The sequence below is a fragment of the Piliocolobus tephrosceles genome, chromosome 14 (assembly GCF_002776525.5).
Source record: "Piliocolobus tephrosceles isolate RC106 chromosome 14, ASM277652v3, whole genome shotgun sequence".
NCBI classification, from domain to species: Eukaryota; Metazoa; Chordata; class Mammalia; order Primates; family Cercopithecidae; genus Piliocolobus; species Piliocolobus tephrosceles.
Genome location: NC_045447.1, coordinates 17,918,023 through 17,935,601, shown reverse-complemented (window position 1 = coordinate 17,935,601; position 17,579 = coordinate 17,918,023). Strand labels below are relative to the sequence as shown.

The 17,579-nt window shown below is 41.4% G+C and overlaps 1 protein-coding gene across 1 annotated transcript in view; it reads right to left on the bottom strand.

Moving 5' to 3' along the window:
* Positions 1-17,579, bottom strand: part of C5 (complement C5) — a 117,125-nt gene that overhangs the window by 13,209 nt on the left and 86,337 nt on the right. Inside the window, exons 28-34 of the mRNA XM_023223694.2 lie at positions 17,411-17,506; positions 15,679-15,850; positions 12,281-12,486; positions 10,307-10,459; positions 7,456-7,518; positions 6,299-6,380; positions 4,863-4,920 (exon numbers count right to left, since the gene is read on the bottom strand). Coding sequence (XP_023079462.2) covers positions 4,863-4,920; positions 6,299-6,380; positions 7,456-7,518; positions 10,307-10,459; positions 12,281-12,486; positions 15,679-15,850; positions 17,411-17,506 — 830 coding nt within the window. The remainder of the gene's footprint in view (positions 1-4,862; positions 4,921-6,298; positions 6,381-7,455; positions 7,519-10,306; positions 10,460-12,280; positions 12,487-15,678; positions 15,851-17,410; positions 17,507-17,579) is intronic.

Here is a 17,579-nt window from a genome sequence, read left to right as displayed (position 1 = left end):
GCACTCCAGCCTGGGCGACAGAGCGAGACTCTGTCTCAAAAAAAAAAAAGAAAAGAGATTCAATAAACATGTCCAGGAAAAGCTGGAAGAAAATACAGTAAGGCCAGGCATGGTGGCTCACGCCTGTAATCCCAGCACTTTGGGAGGCCAAGGCAGGTGGATCACTTGAGGTCAGGAGTTCAAGACCAGCCTGGCTAACATGGTGAAACTCCGTTTTTACTAAAAATACAAAAAATTTTAGCCAGGCGTGGTGGCACACACCTGTAATCCCAGCTATAGGAGAATTGCTTGAACCTGGGAGGCAGAGGTTGTAGTGAGCCGAGATCACACCACTTCACTTCAGCCTGGGTGACAGAGCGAGACTCCCTCTTTAAAAACAAACCAACAAACAAAAGAACCCACTAAATATTAGTAGCTACTTTCTCTGGAAGGTGAGATTATAAGCGATTATCTCTTTTCTTTTTCATGTTTTTCTCTATTTTCTAAATTTCCCATAATACCTACTTTATGTAGAAAATGTTTCAAGGACTATCCTTTCAGTAGGAATTCTGCTAGAAGGAAGTTAAGGAGAAATGCAAAAAGGGCACAATGGGAGGGTTTTGTTTTTGTTTTTGTTTTGTAAGAGAGAAAAGTATACTGAAATGGAGAATCAGGAAACTTGGGTTTTATTCCAGTTCTGAGATTCCCACAAATCATTTCCCCCTTCTAAGATCATTTTCTTATTTGTAAAATTAACTGTGAAGAAGTATAAGCTTGTATCTTAAATTTATCTTTATAATTCCCAGGCTTTGGTTTTGGGTGGCAGAGGCTTACAGCTACCATTAAGAGATGTTAGAAGACATAAAAGAAACAGGCTGGCGGGGCTGAGGCTAGGGCAGAGACAGAGGGAGTGTGGTTCTGCAAAAGTTGGTTTCAGGTTCCAACCTCACCTCAAGATGCTTGAGAGGCAGCTGGATGTTTGAGAGTGAAGCTTGGGAGAGCAGACAGGATTAAAGGAGGAAATTAAAAGACAGCTTCATAACAGGGAAAATGAATTTATCTCACCTACAGGTATGAATGTTGGTGGAAGAGGAGACACTATGCAAGTAAGTGAGGGGTCAGGGCGTATCTTTTCCTCAGTGACACCTCATAGAGCATATATAACACAGTCCCGGCTGGACGCAGTGGCTCACACCTGTCATCCCAGCACTTTGAGAGGCTGAGGCGGATCAGTTGAGGCCAGGAGTTCGAGACCAGCCTGGCCAACATGGTGAAACCTTTTCTTTACTAAAAATACAAAAATTAGCTGGGTGTGGTAGCACACACCTGTAATCCCAGCTACTTAAGAGGCTGAAGCACGAGAATCGCTTGGGGCTGGGAGGCAGAGGTTGCAGTGAGCTGAGATAGCACCACTGCACTCCAGCCTGGGCAACAGAGCAAGACTCTGCCTCAAAAATAAATAAATAAATAAAAGCAATCCCCAATAGAAGTTATAGATGTAATATTTGCCACAATAATGAAAAGTATTCTAAAAATATCTGACTCATAAAAATTTAACCCTATTCTCCACCAAATTAACAATTTAGAACAGAATATAAAACATTTGGAACTCTAATGTGACATCTGAACATCTCGCTAATTGGATGGGTAGAAGCAGAGAACTCTTGCTCACAGATGCAAACACTTTGTCAGCAGGATGGAAAAGGGCCTCCCGAGTGGAGAGTGTCTATGAAAAGGTTGCTGGAGCCTTGATGACTGGTTGCCATGGAGACTGTTTCAATGGTGGAACAGAAATCCTCCTTTCAAGAAGCCCTTTGCCTGCTGCCAAAACCAGCAATCTTCCCCAAAGGCATTTTGTTGCGAGGGAAATGAAATCCTGTTTTTCTTTTCTTAGGAATACAACAGAGAGGTTGTAAAAAGGTAAATACACGAAAGAGACCCTCTGAACACGGAAACTTCATGCTGGCATTTTTTAATCAGGAGAGAGAATATTTGAAGGCAAAGAAGTTCTTACATGAATAAGTACTACACGGTTCCTTTTGGAATTTACCCAACCTAACTTCAGTGTCAACAGAGCCAAAAGCATATTCCACTCGCCTTTCTGGAACATTTTGTCCCCAATTTGTAAAAACCAAAGGATAGACTATTCAAGATTGCATTTCTCCTTGCTTTCTTTTGTATATTGATAATCTGGAATTAGGCCTCCTGCCAATGAAGTCAAATGAACGAGTTTTTGATAACAGCCTTTTTCTGTACGGCAGAATTGTGGACAATTAGAACCGGCAGAAAACTGGAGATAAGGTAGTGCAATATCTTTGCTTCATAGAAGAGGATCGGAGAAGTAAGCTGATGTCCTGAAGGTCACTGGAGTTCTTACTGGCAGAGGCTATCCCACAGGTGTCTCACCCGATCAGAGAGCTCTTCTTCATGGCAAGTCCAGATGTCTCCCTGTAGGGTCCCAGGCACTGATTCGAGCTCTGCCCAGAAGTTTCCTTACACTTCCCTTTGACAACTGTTACAAATGTAAAGGTAACTGTGATCATGCTCCTCCCCAGCTGGTAGGTGACCAAGGGTAGGAATGGCATTCAGGAGGAAAGAAGCTGCCTGGGAAAGGGTGACTTTACTGGAAAGACGTTAGGGAATGAGGAAAGATGTTTGAGTGGGAACAGAGAGCAGGGATTGGCCACAGAAGGAAGTAGGAAATGCTGGAAGGAAGAAATGCTGATGAGGAAGGAAATAGGACTGAATAGTGAAGGAATCCTAGGAAGCGATTGGGCTTGGGAGATAGAGAAGGCTGGGAAACAGCTGGGAGGGAAGCAGGGAGAAATAATATGCTTTTCCTTGGGATTCGTGGTCTTAGATTACACTGATTGAAAGAGGTGGTTTAGGCTGAGCATGGTGGTTTAGGCTTGTAATCTCAGCACTTCAGGAGGCTGAGGTGGGCAGATCACATGAGGTCAGGAGTTCGAGACCAGCCTGGCCAACATGGTGAAACCCCATCTCTACTAAAAATAAAAAAATTAGCTGGGAGTGGTGTTGTGTGTCTGTAAGCCCAGCTACTCAGGAGGCTGAGGAAGGAGAATCTCCCAAATCCGGGAGGCAGAGGTTGTAGTGAGCCAAGATCAGGCCACTGCACTCCAACCTGCGTGACAGAGTGAAACTCTATCTCAAAAAAAAAAAAAAAAAGAGACGGTTTAGATACTGGATTGAACATCAGAGGCTGGGGATTTGAGCCCCTGGCTCTGCCTCTAACTCTGTGAGCATTTGGCAGGCGACTTTATTTCTTTGGGTCTTAGTTTTTTCATTTCCAAAACAAGAGGATTATGATATCATCCCTAAGGTCCTTCTCAGCTCTCATCTTTTGCACAACACTATTGAATTTCCATGTTATCCACAGTGGGTGCATGATTATAAGTAAAATCAGCAAAATGCCATCCATAGATATCACTGTTATTGATAATACAAGAGTTAAGAAAATAGAACACAATAGAAAGGATTGAGGGACGATGGAAAGATCAGGGAAGAAGTCTGTATTACAGTCCTGGCTCTACCACTATCTGATCACACTGTGTGATCACCAAAGCCAAAAGTATATACATATTTTCAAATACCTACATATTCTTTTTCACTGCAACCTCAACATCCTGGGCTCAAGCAATCCTCCTGCCTCAGCCTCCCAAGTAGCTGGGACTACAGGTGCGTGCCACCACGTCTGGCTAATTTTTAAAATTTGCTATAGAGATGGGGTCTGGCTATGGTGCCCAGGCTATTCTTGAACTCCTGGGCTCAAGCAATCCTCTCTCCTTGGCCTTCCAAAGTGTTGGGATTACAGTATGAGCCACCGTACCTGGCAAAAAACCTACACTTTCGTAAACATTTTAGGATGGTGGCTGTGGTAAGCAGAATAATGGCCCCCAAGGATGTCCATGTCCTAATCCCCTGAACTTGTGAATATGTTACCTTATGTGGCAAAGAGAACTTTACAGGTGTGATTAAATTAAGGATTTGAGATGGGGGGTTATTTGTGTAGGTCTAATGTAAAGACAAGAATCTTTATGAGGAAGGGAAACAGGAGAGTCAGAGAAGGAGGTGTGATGATGGAAGCAGGGGTCACAGTCAGAGAGAGATTGGAAGATGCTGTGACACTTGTATTGAAGACAGACAGGGGCCACAAGCCAAAGAACACAGGGAGCCTCTAGAATCTGGAATAGGCAAACAAATTCTAGAGCTTCCAGAAGGAATACAGCCCTACCCAACTCCTTGATTTTAGGACTTCTCACCTCTAGAATTGCAAGACAGTAAAACTGTGTTGATCTAAACCATTACGTTTGCAATAAATTGTTACCTAGCAATAACAGGAAACTTAGTCAGGAGAGGGTTTAACATCAATGGCTCTCAACCCTGGCTACCATTAGAGTGACCTCTGGAGCACGGGACATTTGGACATCTCTAAGAGTTCTCCAGCTGACTTCAATGTGCAGGTTGAGTTGAGAATCTAGCTGATAATGGCCAGGGATTTTGTTAGGTAAGTGTGATTTTTCTAAGTAAGAGAGTAGGAACTGTTTTTGAGAGAATCTTTTATATTTTTTCCGGTTTTTTTTTTTTTTTTAATCACATCTCTATCCCTCTGAAAGAAAGAAAAAATTGATATTACACTGTTTGAATCAGAAGACAAAAATGAGAGAGAAAACTATTCTGAGCAAAACCAAGGCTGTTTTTTATGGTAAGTAGCTATTTAAGAATACATGCGTTCTGCATTTTTAAACAATTGAACAATTTTGTATCTTCTGGGCATACTAAAATTTGAAAATATGTAAAGAAACAATACTAAAACAAAAATGAGAACTTGGAGTCTATACTCACTTTTGTGGAAATGGGCTCACCTGGCACATGCTACTATGCGTTTGTAATCAGAGTTTCCGTAGCCTCTGTAGTGGGATGCTGGCATATGCAACAAGAAAGCAAACAGACAAACATAAGAGTAAACTGTTTTCAGCTGCTTTGGAACGTGTCAGAACAGAATCATTAATGAACAGATCTCTGAACACACTTAAAAATGATTTGTGATTTGGAAGTTTAGATACTTTCAGCGGTTCTAATGGAAATTCATGGCTATTGACAATACCAGGAAGTATTTAAATAATTAATTTAAATAATTAAAGTCTTTAAATAATTAACAGTTCACTGCTGTCAAATAACTTATAATTTAAGGAAGAAATTATTAAAGATAAATATGTATTGGTAATATGTTTGGGGGATGTTGGAGGGAGGAAGAGCAGATGCCTTGATTTCCTGGTAGTTGGGAAGTTTCCTGTAGGAACAGGCTTCTGAGCTATAGATGGAAAATATCAGGGCAGAGGCAGCAGCATTCATTCTGACCCTGGAGGCAATGGGGAGAGGAGGAGGACTGGAGTGTGCAAGTGGACTTGCTTTTGGACCAGGAAGGGAGAACCAACCAGCAGAGGGATGTGAGGGCCTTGGGTTAAAAAAAAAAAGGGTCAGGGGTAAATTTAAAGAAAGAATGGTAAGTACAGGAGAGACTAAGTTAAAGATGGAGGCAGAGAAATGTTCATTTGCTGGACCCCTTGGAATACAGAAAGGCTAAGGGATGGAAAACTAACAGGGTGATAAAGGAATTCAAGGTCCTAGATTGGAAGGTTAACACAAAAGTCACAGAAATGCTGGGTTCTGGAATTAGACCTTAATGTGGCTTTACAACTAGTTACACTCTTTAAAAGTAACATAGTCAGCCGGGAGTGGTGGCTCAAGCCTGTAATCCCAGCACTTTGGGAGGCCGAGACAGGCGGATCACGAGGTCAGGAGATCGAGACCGTCCTGGCTAACCCGGTGAAACCCCATCTCTACTAAAAAATCCAAAAAACTAGCCGGGCGAGGTGGTGGCACCTGTAGTCCCAGCTACTCGGGAGGCTGAGGCAGGAGAATGGCGTAAACCTGGGAGGCGGAGCTTGCAGTGAGCTGAGATCTGGCCCCTGCACTCCAGCCTGGGCGACAGAGCGAGACTCCGTCTCAAAAAAAAAAAAGGTAACATAGTCAGTCAAAACAATGTATTGATCAATAGCAAATACATTTAGCTTAGTTATTGCTATTTAATATTAGCTTCCAACTATATTAAAGAGTTATATCTATTGTAAAAAATATATCTAATGTAAAAAGTTTACTTGGATGTCAACCTGCTAAAGTATTTGATCAAGAAATTTTGCTTTTTGAGTAAGCACATTTTTCCTAATCAGAGAAGCTCTCTATGTATAAACATGCTTTATTTTTAGCCAAAATTACAGGGTAAATCCTGCTGTTTTACCTTCAATATCCTGAGTATCAATTTTCAAATGAAAGCTGCAAACTTCTTCAGAGGTACTGGTTTTGTGAACTACAGTTGTTACCTACATTGGGGACAAGTAAGCAAGAAGAGTCTATTTAAAGTGGGAAAGAGACAAAGGTATTATGGCAACACTGCTGCTGCAGATGGGATGCTCGAAGAATCATTTTCATAATCCAGCACAAATGGTGTACATTAGTGACTCACTTTTCCAGCAGCTGGACTCTAAGCAAACTCCATAATCTAAACCTGAGAGGCCCAAAGTAAGCAAAAAATGACTTCTGGCCGGTCAGAATCTTGGTCTAAATTCCATGCGTCGAATCTGGGCACCTTACTCTACAGGAGAGTTCCCAAGGTTCTTGTTCTTGAAACTTTCCACTTTAATTTTGCACACAACACCACAAGGCTAAGGAGTGTGGGTTTCTTCCAGCCACACACCACAATGGCAAACAGCAAATTATAGGTGTGTGTGAATGGGCAGAGGTGCTACCAGAAGTAGATACATTGACACCAACCAGAAGTGGCAGAAAAGTGGACAATCTCTCCTCCCCCATATAAACTTACAACAGTCCTCGAAGGAATGAATGTACTAAAGATAAAAATGTGATTAAAATTATTAATAGGATGTTAATTTATGCTCAGAACATGTAATTTAAGAATGCATGAACATACTTAAACAGCCTGGAGAAATTTGCACCTGCCAGCCAGGCATGGTGGCTCACTCCCGTAATCCCAGCACATTGGAAGGTCAAGATGGATGGATCAATTGAGGTCAGGAATTTGAGACCAGCCTGGCCAAAATGGTGAAACTCCGTCTCTACTAAAAATAAAAAAAATTAGCCGGACCTAGTGGCATGTGCCTGTAATCCCACCTACTTGGGAGGCTGAGGCAGGAGAATTGCTTGAACCTGGGAGGTGGAGGTTGCAGTGAGCCAAGATTGCACCAGTGCACTCTAGCCTGGGTGACAGAGTGAGACTCCATTAAAAAAAAAAAAAAAAGAAAAAAGAAAAAAAATTGCAACTGCCAAGTGGCTAAAATGAAGAAACAAGCCTTTATGAATAACACATAAATCCCCCAAAATGCTTATTTAGTACAAATAGACACATAACTCGTTATTGGATATCAATTAAATACTTACATGTACCGTAGCCAAGCCACTGCCAAATCCTGTACTGACAACAAGGTCATCATTGAGAAGCACCTGGAAAGAAAATAGAGAAAACATGCTTTCTTTCATCATTTGATAGGGAGGGAGGATAGAGCTATGAAAAGTGAGCTGACACCTACCAGCCTCCTCTCTCAGATCTCCTCTGAGAGTAACTGGATGAGACACTGAAAATTCTATGCCCATGGCAGGTGCTAAACAAGGCTAGTATTTCCCCTTTCCCTTCTACATGTAAATAAGATGTCTGAGATCTCCTGAGTGAACCAACAAAAGCAGCATGTCAGAGGTCACTTCTGGTTACATTTTCATTGACATATGGCTATGGTAAATCTGGATCTTCATCTCCTTTTGCCAACTGAATAAATTCCTTTCTGTGCCTAGCTCAGGAATCAGCATCCTGTGTGCCAATGGAGATCGTTTTCATCAGAACCCAGAGCAGGGAACCTCCACATAACTTGAAAGTGGGTGCATCTATCTTTGGTCCTCTCTGAGTTCCTCCTTTGCACCCTTTTTCCATCTCTTGATGATTTATCTTTTCCACTTGTCATGGCCTTTGTTTGCAGAAACCCCTGGTACCCCACCCCAAACCACTAGCACCCCACTCAAGCCTGCCAAATCCTTAGTTGCTGCTGCTCTTCTTCCCACTCTGCTAGTAGGAAAGTGAAGACATAAATGGAGTTAACTCATTCTCCTGTCCAGAGGAACTTTGTCATCCAAATGCTCCCTAATTTGTGGAAAGTAGGGGAGAGAGAATTTTGAGCCTGAGGAGTTGGAACTTCCTTTATTCCAAGCCTCCCCTTTCCTTTGCTTAGCACAATAATGCAAGAGGGATTGGGCATATGTTAAAGTTTCTCAATCCTTCCTTCAGATTTTAGTAAATGTAGGAAAGTAGGTCAACGTGCTTGTTCTCCCTGATAGAATATAGCAGCATTTGCTGGAAAACGAGTGTCTTGAGATACTGCATGTGAAAAGCATGCATGACAAATAAGTTTGGGAAATGCTGTGCACTGTTCCCTGCCTCTGCTGCTTTTCACGCCCAGAGTCACCACACTTAATCACATACACATTACAGAACAGGGGAATTCTGGATTTAAAAACTTGTTTAACTTCATTTAAGCTAGAGTTTTTCATGCACACTCAATCACCTAACACTCTTTCACGGAACACATTTCAGGAAATGCTGGAGTAGAAAATTCCACACTGGATAATAACAGCCCAGGTGTTAAGTGGAAGCAGCATCCTAGGCTAAGGTTTAAATTTTGCTAGGATGACAAGAGGCCTCTTACAGCATTATCCCTATAGAAAAGAATAATTCCAGCTACCTCGGGTAGCTGGAAGGTCAAGAGATCCTCTTTAGAGCTCAGACTCAGAACATGAATCTCCGGTGAACTCTAAATGATCTCAGGGAAAGAAGACATATTCCCAAACTAGGGACCACAAGCACAAATGCCTGCAGAGGCCTGGGCACAAAGCAGGTATGAACATAAATGCACATGCATACATCCTGTGACTGGTGGGGACTGCAGTAAATTGCAGAAGCCATGCCAATGCCCAGTGCCTTGCTGCCAGGTCTTTTGGTTTATCAAGGGAAGTTGGGAATCAGGTTTTTATTTGAAATCTCTGGATCTTTAAATGTTGGCATATATCTACGTCTATGTTTATATCCATATCCTTTTTTTCAGTATGGGCCACCAGTTTGCAATTTTTGCATTAAATTTTATTTCTCCACTGGGCATGGTGGCTCACGCCTGTAATTCCAGCACTTTGGGAGGCCAAGGCGAGCGGATCACCAGAGGTCAGGAGTTTGAGACCAGTCTGGCCAAATGGTGAAATCCCGTATCTATGAAAAATACAAAAAATGAGCTGGGTGTGGTGGCAGGTGCCTGTAATCCCACCTACTTGGGAGGCTGAGGCAGGAGAATTGCTTGAACCCGGGAGACGGAGGTTGCAGTGAGCCGAGATTGCACCATTGCACTCCCACCTGGGCAACAAGAGCGAAACTCCATCTCAAAAAAAAAAAAAAAATATATATATATATTTCTCATACTTGTTTACTTTTAACAAGCACCAATTTGTGAAAGATGTCAACAGTGAGGACTATTTCCAATTACTGTACATTTAAGTATACTTTAAAATAATGCAAACACAGTAATTAGAAAAATATGTATTAGCAGCTATATGTGGGCAGCTAATATTAATAGAGAACCCAGTTTTTCCAACATGCCTTTTTCTTTGTGAAATTTTCATAAGCTATCAAAGTTACCACCTTTAAAAATCCAGCAGTAGCAAAGGACATGGGGCAAGGAGCTGGGGACCCTAAAGGCTGACTCCAGCCTGGCCACAGTCTGCATCTATGACCGAGGCCAGAAGGAACCACTAGCAGCTTCCCAGACATGCCTTCCCTCCTACACTCACTGTACTGCTCTGTGTGCTGTTATTTATGTCTGGAATGTTCTTCCTTTTTCTTCACTTGGCTAACTCTTTCTGAATTTTTCAGATTTAACCCACACAGCTGGACACATCTGACAAACTCCTCCCATCTTTCAGCCAGGATCAGGAGGGCCCCCTCTGTACTTCCATGTACCTATCAAGACTCTTATTTTTCACTATCTGCTTAAATGACAATCTCCCTGTAGTATGCTGACTGTGTTTTATTTTCGAATCCTCAGTGCCCAGGATATAGCAGGCATCCCTGCTTAGGACATAACAGACACTCAATATATGTTTAAGTAGCGAAAAGATAGATTTATAAAATAAAGAGTGGGACAGATGATTTCAATGGTCTCAGCCAATTGTAAAATACTACACAAAGTTCTTCATTTACCTCTACTGGCCTCCCAAGGAAATTCTTGTCTGTCATTTTGTAATTATGTAAGGGACCTTTATGCTTGTAAGCGACATCGATGTCCATATTCAAGCGGAGCTGTTTAACCAGGAGTGAATATTCTGTCAGGCCCTCGATGGCATTGATTGTGTCCTGTCAACAATCAGCAAGGCACAAAAATACGTTTAGTTCATTGATGTTCTCCCGATTTACAAATGCCCTTTTTATGGGGGGTAGGGCAGCATTGTCTGGAGATGAAACCCAGCTGACGCAGTAAGACTGGTTAAGAGCCCCATTGTGGAGGTGGAAGAAAGGTCTCTCCCTCCTCAATAAAGGTGATGCTGTTAGCAAGGACAGGAAGGAAGTGTGGCCTCAGATCTGGGTCCTCTATATGTTCTGCAAATGTAACCTCAGGCAAGTCACTGTTTGCAGAATTCCTCTGAGTCTTTGCATGATTATCTCTTCCTCATCCTTTAGTCTGAGCTTAAGTATCTCCACAAAAAGGCCATAAACTCCCCTTTCCCATTATTCTCTGTTTTAATGTTCCCTTTTTGCCCTTTATAGCACTCATCTCAATTTGTAATGCTTTTATTTATAGTTTATTGTTAGCCTACCCCACTGCAATGTAAGATAAGATTCATGAGGCAAGTAGGTAATATATTTTTCTTGATGCCTGCTGTGGTTTGAATGTGTCCCCCAAAATTCATGTATTGGAAAGCTTGGTCCCCAGTGTGGCAGTGTTAGGAGGTGAGGCCTAATGGGAGGTGTTTGGGCCATGGGGGTACCACTTTCATAAATGGATTAATGCTGCTTATTGTAGAGTGAATTTGTTATAAAAGGATGAGTTTATACCCCACTCCTACCAACCCCCCACTCCATCTACTCTTTGCCCTTCCACCATGGAATAATGCAACAAGAATGCCTTCATCAGGTGCAGCCCCCTGATCTTGGACTTCCTAGGACCCAGAACCATGAGCTAATAAATTTCTGTCCAATATAAATTATCCAGTGTGTCATTTTCTGTTATAGCAACACACAATGGACTAAGGCAATATCCATTGCATTTAGTAGGTACATAAATATTTGTTGAAGGAATAAATGAATAAACTTTATCTTTCTGGACCTCATCTTTCTCATCTATAAAACTGAGAAACATGACTAGATCAGAGATGTTAAACAATGTGGCCATTCCCTCTGCCTATATCTAGGGGGCAAATGCTAATCAATAGGGCACTCTTTTTTGCTAACCCTATAATTGTACCCAAGATAAAACACATTAGATGGTCAGTATATTAATACTGAAGGCCATCTCTACATCTAAATTTTATGTCTATAAATATACACACTCCATCATTATCTAAACATCCAGGCAACCGGGAAGACATTAGCATTCAATCTAAACTTTGAATATAAACATTTATTATACAACTACATAATAATTGGTTGTAATAAAAATACAACCAATAAAAAATTACTGATTGTAATAAAAATAAAAATTGGTTGTAATAAAAATACTCAAATGAGTTTACCTTAAATAGCTAGATAGATTAACATATAACAATCAGTATTTCTCTCACTTTTTATTTATTTCGTTGTAGAGAAGGAGCATCAGTACCTTTGTCTACATGGCAACCACTATTTATTACATAGGATATGATATAATTGCTAATAACCTTACTAGCCTTTCATGGTGATTTATAATAATGAAGGAGGTACTGGGCTTAAGGTCAGGAGACATGAGTTCTGATTCTGGCTCTGCCATGAATTCCCTGAGTGAAACTCCCTGGGCTAATTTCCTCTTCTATATAATAAGAGTGTTGACATAGATAACCTCTAGGGGTCCTTCAATTCTAGACATTATTCATATCTATTGCATGCTCATTTGGTGGACAAAGCCATGGAGGCCAGATGAGCGTGGTGTGGGAGAAAATAAAAATGTCTATAGGAAGATGAAACAAGACAAAGAAATGTTACCTGGGTTGAATAAAAGCCACCTCCGTATCTCTGCTCTTCTGATAGCCATTTGATGATTGGGTTAACATAATTTATGTCTTTCAAGTTCAGACTGGTGAGTAAAGCATAGGCAGTTGTTTCTACCATACGTGCTGTACCAGTGTTAGGTACAGAGCTGTCTTTATGTTGAAGATTGTCTTTCCAAAAACGATAAATGGGTGGATTACCTGAACACCAACAAATCACATTCATTAACATGATTAAAAATGTGAATTTGACATAATAATTCTACCAGGTGTATTATGGCCTTCCAGTTTCTAGAAGCTACTTACTTTTTCTTGTTAGAGGAACTTCCTGAAGATGACCAATGCAAAGAGAGATCCCTTAATGTGGTGCTACTTGTCTTTACACATTGAGCATCCCTAATCTGAAACTCTGAAATATGAAATGCCTCCCAAATCTGAAAGTTTTTGAGCTCTGACATGATGCCACAGGGAGGTAATTTCATCCCTGACCTCATGTGACAGGTCACAATCAAAATACAGTCAAAACTTTGTTTCATGCACAAAATTATTGACAATACTGTGTAAAATTACTTTCGAGCTGTGTGTAAAGGAAGGTATATATGAAACATAAATGAATTTCATGTTTAGACTTGAGTCCCATCCCCAAGAAATATCATTTTATATATGTAAATGTTCCAAAATCTGAAAAAAAGTCTGAAATCTGAAATAGTTCTGGTCCCAAGCAGTTCAGATAAAGAACACTCAACCTGTTTTTCGTTTTTGTGTGTGTGTGTTTTGAGACAGGATCTTGCTGTCACCCAGGCTGGAGTGCAGTGGTGTGATTGTAGCTCACTGCAGCCTCCCTCTCTTGGGCTCAGTGCTGCTCCCACCTCAGCTTCCTGAGTGGCTGGGACTATAGGGATGTGCCACCATGCCCGGTTATGTTACCCAGGCTGGTCTCAAACTCCTGGGCTCAAGCAACCCTCCTACCTTGGCCTCCCGAAGTACTGGGATTACAGGCATAAGCCACTGCACCCGGCCTCAATCTGTATTTTAAAATCAACATAGTACACATGTAGTAGGAAGGGGAAGTTTAGTAGAGTGGAAAGTACAGTAAACTGGGAATCAGTAGACCCAGCTTCTAGTCTTTCTTTCATTACTAACTTACCATGTCACATTGGGCAAATTCCTTTAGTTCTGTGTGACTCAGTTTCCTAATACCTGTAGTACAGATAACACTTTCTTCTATGCAGTGAAACTCAAATGAAATACTAAATGAAAAGATATTGCAAACTAGAAAGCACCATGCATATATAAGGGATTATTATTATTATTATTACTGACACTAAAAAGTAAACTGGAGAACCTTTTCCCCTGATAGAAAAATTTACATCTTGGAAATTATGAGATTACACCTAAAGCCTTAGTTCAGTCTTTGATTATTTCTTTCCAATTTAAAGCACTCAAGACCATTTCACACATGCAGCACTTTTCATAAATTAGGCTGTAAATTATATTTGTTATTTAAACCTGTAAACCTCAAATCCTTTTTGGAACAAACTATTTTTTTTAAAAAAAGTAATGTATATTTGGAAATCATATTTGAAGGTTAGTAAAAATTTTGATGTATATGTTTATAGTTCGTAACTACATTATCTGCATGACCTTGAAAATGATATTGACCCTTCCTCTCAGAGTCTCGGATTTGCTGTATTTAAAATGAAGAGTTGAGTTTAGGATTTTAAAGAAACCCAACTGGAACAATTCTTGGATTATTAAGTTCCCTTCTAGCTCTTAAATTCTATGATTTTATGATCCATATCTCACAATACCCAAGACATTTCTTTTGTGTTATTTTTGAAGTATCATACAAGTGGTTTTGAGGCATATGTTAAAATATAGTAATTTTAAAATGATGACACAAATCATATTTTGTAGATGGTCATAAACCTCAGTAAGATTTATAAAACTTCTAGAAAACCTTAGCTAGAAGAGGACTCCAAAGTGCTCAGTCATGCCAATAATCACTGCTACTCTCTTTCTATTTTTTGTCTCTCGACCTATAGGAAGCAGTATCTTTGTTTTTCAAAACCAAACACATGCTTTTATAACAAACCTGGTAAAATATAAGCCAGGTCATGCACTCCTTTGCTTAAAATCCCCCAGTGGCTCCCCTTTTCACTCTCAAAGCTGAAATTAAAGTTCTAGGGCTCCTTCTGGTCCCCATGGCACATTGCTGTGGATAAGACATGAGCACTCCTTGCTCTTGGTGGAAGCAGCCCGAAACTAGGGTACGTGGGCAGGGGAGTGGAGCACAGGCTGGATTTCAGCCTTGATTCACTTGATTGCTTAGGTGCTTTGTCCACTGCACAACTGTTTACAGAAGCTCTGAAGAGTCTCTCTAATGCCTCAGATGACCTTCCCTTGTTCCCTCACCTTTTCCTTCCCTGACCTCACTTCCTACTCTTCTTCTCACTCCTCTGCAGTCACACTGGCCTCCTTGCCATTCTTGGAGCACCAGGCATGCCCATGCCTCAGGGCATTTGCATGTGGTGGAGACCAGGTATACCCTTCTAGACAGCCACAGGACTTGCTTCTTCACCTCCTTTCAGGTCTTCACTCAAACACCATCCTCTCAGTGAAACTTAAGCCCAGTCAGCTTCTCTGAAATTACAACCCATCCTCTCACCTTGTCTCCTTTCCCTGCTTTATTTTTCTTCATATCAGCCATCACCACCTATTCATAAAGCTTTACTTATTTATCATGTTTGTGTCTTCCCAGTTAGAATTTAAGTTTCATGACAGCCTGGATTTTGGGGAGCCTGTTTTGTTTATTCCTTTATTCCCAGAGACTGGAATAGTGCCAGATATATAGGAGGTGTCCATAGGATACTCAATGCATATTTATTGAATAAAGGAATAAATAGAGGACAGGTGTGGTGGCTCGTGCCTGTGATCCTAGCACTTTGGAAGGCTGAGGCAGCAGGAGTGCTTGAGCCCAGGCATTTGAGATCATCCCGGGAAACATAGTGAGACGCGTATCTGCAAAATAGAAAAAAATTAACTGGGCTCAGTGGTGTGCACCTGTAGTCCCAGCTACTTGGCAGGCTGAGGTGGCAGGATCACTTGAGCCCAAGAGACAGAGGCTGCAGTGAGCCACGATCATGTCACTGTATTCCAGCCTGGGTGACAGAGCGAGAACCTGTCTTAAAAAAAAGAATAAATGCTTGCTGAATGAATGCATGAATGAATGAATGAATAACAGTATACATTACATTATATTGTGATGGTTTGTTCCTTGAGAATAGGAATTGCATCTTACTCAAGTTTGCATGTCACTACCCACTTCCCAGATTTAGCAGACTTTATGTCTTAGTGAATGCTCGCTGAATAAATGTATGGAACAAGTTATACCTTTAACCAAAGCTTCTCTCTTCAAAGTTGAAACAATTGAACGAAACTGTGGGTGAGTTTTATCTCCCAGGGAAAGAGCATAGGCAGAAATGGCCAATGTAAAGGTGCTCTGGGCTGGCAGTGTATTTTCAAGCAGAAAGGTGTCAGCTTTAATTAGAGCTGTGTTGATTTTCTGGAAACAAGAGAAGATACTTCAGTTTCTATGTCAAGCAACCACCTATCAAGTGATATGAACTACCCTCAGATCCCACTATCCTGGAGCAAGGAAGATGGGGGTGAAAAGAGGACTGACCTAATGGAAACGGATGGCTTCTCAGTGAAGCAAATCCCTCCGAGAGAAGGAGCAGAGCATAATCTTGGAAGGGACAATGAGGTTGTCCAAATCAGGTTAAGCTTTTTGCCTCTGAATTCTCACCTTCCTTTTAGAGGTTTTGTGCCTTTAGTTTCTGATTACACCATCAGACCTAGTCTCCAGGAAGAAAAGCCACCAAGCATAGACACAAGTTGTTTTTTTTTTGAGAGGAAGTCTCACTGTCACCCAGGCTGGGGTGCAGTGGTGCGATCTCGGCTCACTGCAAGCTCCGCCTCCCGGGTTCACGCCATTCTCCTGTCTCAGGCGCCCTCCACCACGCCCGGCTAATTTTTTTGTATTTTTAGTAGAGACGGGGTTTCATCGTGTTCGCCAGGATGGTCTCGATCTGCTGACCTTGTGATCCACCCGCTTCGGCCTCCCAAAGTGCTGGGATTACAGGCGTGAGCCACCGCGCCCAGCCCATAGACACAACTTTTATCGTTCCCTCTCAGTGTAGTTGCAACAGGCACACAGGTTCAAGAGGAGTTATACTTAAAAAAAGTAAAATAAGTAGCAGAAAGAAATCCAAACGGCCAAAATACTTTTAGATCCTAAGAATGCCTGGGTAAATGGTCTCGATCACCAGTCCCGACACCACCAAAATGGTTGTGTTGGACAAGTGGGCCAGGAGAAAGCCTACTGCAATGCTGCTAACATCCTGCCTGGCTCCTTCTCTCCCAGCTCCACATGCATCTCTCACCCATGGCACTAGGTGCCAACTGGTCCTCTAGGCCCCTGGGAACTAGTCTTCATTGATTATTTTGTCTTGTTAAGCTTTTGAAACAAACTGAAAACAAATGGTTTTGTTTTGTGATTCCAGTTTTGCAAATCCACTTGAGATTTTCCATGTCAACCTTGGAAATATTCTATGTTGATTCACTTAGGTGGCTCATCACTTTTCTCCCCTGTTTCCAAGCAAATGTTGTTTGGAAGGATTTGGAGGATACGCATTTGCTGTTGTGTATCCTCAGTACTTGCACAATCCAGAGTGCTTTCACTATAGGACAACGATAACATATATAAAGCAGGATTTCGCAAAGATAAGACAGAGAAGCTGGGAGCACTGGATCATTCTCCCATCACAGTTCCAGCTATCAGTTTTATACCCAGCTCTACAATTTATTAGCCTGTGACACTGGGCAATTGAATTCACCTTACAGTCCTCAGCTTTCTCAACTGTCGATGAGTAGGTTGGACTAGGTGGTTTCTAATATCTATCATTGCTCTGAAATCTTTCAATTCTGGAGTGTAAGTTATTTTCAAGTAATTGGAAAGAAGGAAAAGAAGCTTTTGAAACTAAGGGTCTTCTGATTGGTGGCCCCTCCAGTACATGTTACAGAAATAGATGATGGGTATGAGAGAAAGAAAACTCTTACTTACCACCAGGGGGCATATATCAAAAGCCTTTCTAATTCCAATCACAGTAAAGGCTGTAAGATATAAGCTGTTCTCTCGGGCTTCAACAGGCAAGGTACCCTAAAAAGAAGCAATGTTTTAAAAGGAGAGTGAAATGGTGTCTTTAAAGTGAAATGACCTGGTTCTACTCGGT